At 30.1% G+C, this 2,710-nt stretch overlaps 1 protein-coding gene across 1 annotated transcript in view; it reads right to left on the reverse strand.

Annotated features, from left to right (window-relative positions):
• Positions 1-1,865: 1,865 nt before the first annotated feature.
• LOC111683383 (basic proline-rich protein) overlaps positions 1,866-2,710 on the reverse strand; it is a 2,464-nt gene continuing 1,619 nt past the window's right edge. The window contains exon 3 of the mRNA XM_046952486.1: positions 1,866-2,706. Within this exon, the coding sequence (XP_046808442.1) occupies positions 2,104-2,706 (603 nt within the window). The 3' untranslated portion in view covers positions 1,866-2,103. The remainder of the gene's footprint in view (positions 2,707-2,710) is intronic.

Consider the following 2,710-nt stretch of genomic DNA (forward strand, 5'->3'; position numbering starts at 1 on the left):
ATTCTCTTTTTATAGAGAATTTTCGATAAATTCTCTTTTTATAGAGAATTTTCGATAAATTCTCTTTTTATAGAGAATTTTCGATAAATTCTCTTTTTATAGAGAATTTTCGATAAATTCTCTTTTTATGGAGAATTTTCGATAAATTCTCTTTTTATGGAGAATTTTCGATAAATTCTCTTTTTATAAAGAATTTTCGATAAATTCTCTTTTTATAGAGAATTTTCGATAAATTCTATTTTTATAGAGAATTTTCGATAAATTATCTTTTTATAGAGAATTTTCGATAAATTCTCTTTTTACAGAGAATTTTCAATAAATTCTCTTTTTATAGAGAATTTTCGATAAATTCTCTTTTTATAGAGAATTTTCGATAAATTCTCTTTTTATAGAGATTTTTCGATAAATTCTCTTTTTATAGAAAATTTTCGATAAATTCTCTTTTTATAGAGAATTTTCGATAAATTCTTTTTTATAGAGAATTTTCGATAAATTCTCTTTTTATAGAGAATTTTCGATAAATTCTCTTTTATAGAGAATTTTCGATGAATTCCCTTTTCATTAAGAATTTTTGATAAATTCCCTTTTTCTACAGAATTTTAGATAAATTCCCTTTTTAAAGAGCATTTTTGAAAAATTTTTCAAAAAAAAGAATTTTTCAATATTTCGCATAAATTCTTGTTTTATAAAAAAATTTCCATAAATTCTCCTTTTATAAAGAATTTCCATAAAAATTTTTGACAAATTCTCTTTATTTTACAGATTTAAAAAAAAATATATATGAAACATCCGATAAATTCTCTTTTCATTTTTATAGATATAGTTTCCCAGATAAACGAATTTAAATATGTATTTACGATGGGAAGTAACACGGCCTTCATTGCTAGTGCGACGATTTCTTTTCCTAAATTAGCGGACTAACTCCGTAAAATTTTTCAGTTATACTAAATTAACCAAAACAAAAGGTTTTCATTTATATTCATAAATATATAGAATTTGGCAACTAGAGTTTAAAAAACATTTGTCCTTGACAGTATGCAACATTGAACAACAGACCGTAAATAGAAAACTGACAAATTTTATTAAATTGACAAATTGTTAATGAAATAACTTTACAACAAACATTTCAGCATCTAAACAAAAAATCGGTATAAATTTAAAAAATTCCCATTAGGCCTCCAACCAACACTAAATGACATTCAACAACTTCGATTGAACCTGATAAATGTCATCCATCTCAAAAACACTTAACTATGCGAACAAAAAAATCTCGCATTTTTTATTTTATAGTCAAGTTTTGAAATTAAATATTTATTTATTATTATTTTTTTAGAGAATCTTCTTTGCAAAAATTTAAACAAAAAACTTGTTTATTAAAATGAATCAAAAACAATTTAATAACTATTTCCTTTATAATACTAGTTAGTTTTTATTACCAGATTGAAAACCAAATGGCCGCATGACCTACTGATATTTTTTTTTTATTTCAAAAACCAAATGACCATTAAAACTGGCTAACAGTGGAGTTGAGAATTGCTTTTTAATAAGTTGGAAGTAGTGGACGCTGCTCAGCTGCTCTCTCATAGAGGTTAGAACAATATTTGTTTAAATCATAAACTTGAAATTACAAAGTTATTTTTAAATTACTTTTGCACAGAAAAGGAATGAATACCTGAATACACGAAAAACAAAAAAACTTCTAACAAAATAATATGGTCGTTAATGACCATTTAGTGAAAACCTTATAAATCATGATACAAAAAAATTTGACAGCTGTCGTTGTAGAGAATATTTGTCTTTTTTTGTTTCTAAACAAAAGTTCAAGAATTTGTTGTGTCATTTTTATCATCTTTAAGAATTCAAAATTTAATTGTTTAATATTTTTTTTAATTTTATATTTTTATTATCAAAAATTTATTAATAGCATTGCTTAAATAACATTTTTTTAATTTTATTCTTTTTCTTGGGGTCAAGGTACTTGAGTTGAAAAACATTTTCTTTATATATATTTTTTTTGTTTAAATAATTTTGTGTTTGTGGTAATACTTTATTTTTTTATGTCTATCATTATTTAATTATTAAGATTACGAGTATTAAACATTTCTAATATTTAAAGGGGTTGCTGGGTTTGTTGTAATTATAGCCATCGGGACCCAATGAACCGGAATCTTCACCAGTGCCGGGCACTTCACCAGGGTAAGATGGTTGAGGTTGTTGTGGTCCTGGATAAGATGGCTGTGGTCGTTGAGCTGGACCTTGAGATCCGGGATATGAGGGTTGTTGAGGTTGTGGTCTAGGACCTGGGCCGGGACGTGGTCCTGGACCTGAAGGTTGTTGGCCTGGTGCTGGACCTTGAGGTTTAGGATATGAGGGTTGTTGACCTGGACCTGAAGGTTGAGATCCTGGATATGAGGGCTGTTGAGGTTTGACACCAGGACCTGGTCGTGGTCCGGGACCACTTGGAGGGCTGACTTCATTATCTTGAGGTGGTAGATATTCGCCATCGGGTTTACCAGGTCTTGGAGCAGGCTGTTGTGGTCTAGGTGCTGGAGGTTGAGGTCTTGGAGCTGGACCGGGAGCGGGACAACCTGGCTGAGGTGGTCCTGGACGAGAACAATCGGGTTGTGGACAGCCGGGTGTACCAGGTCTTGAGCAGTCAGGTTGTGGACAGCCAGGAGTACCAGGTCGTGAGCAATCAGGTTGTGGGCAG

This window comes from Lucilia cuprina, chromosome 5, assembly GCF_022045245.1.
Source record: "Lucilia cuprina isolate Lc7/37 chromosome 5, ASM2204524v1, whole genome shotgun sequence".
Lineage (NCBI taxonomy): Eukaryota > Metazoa > Arthropoda > Insecta > Diptera > Calliphoridae > Lucilia > Lucilia cuprina.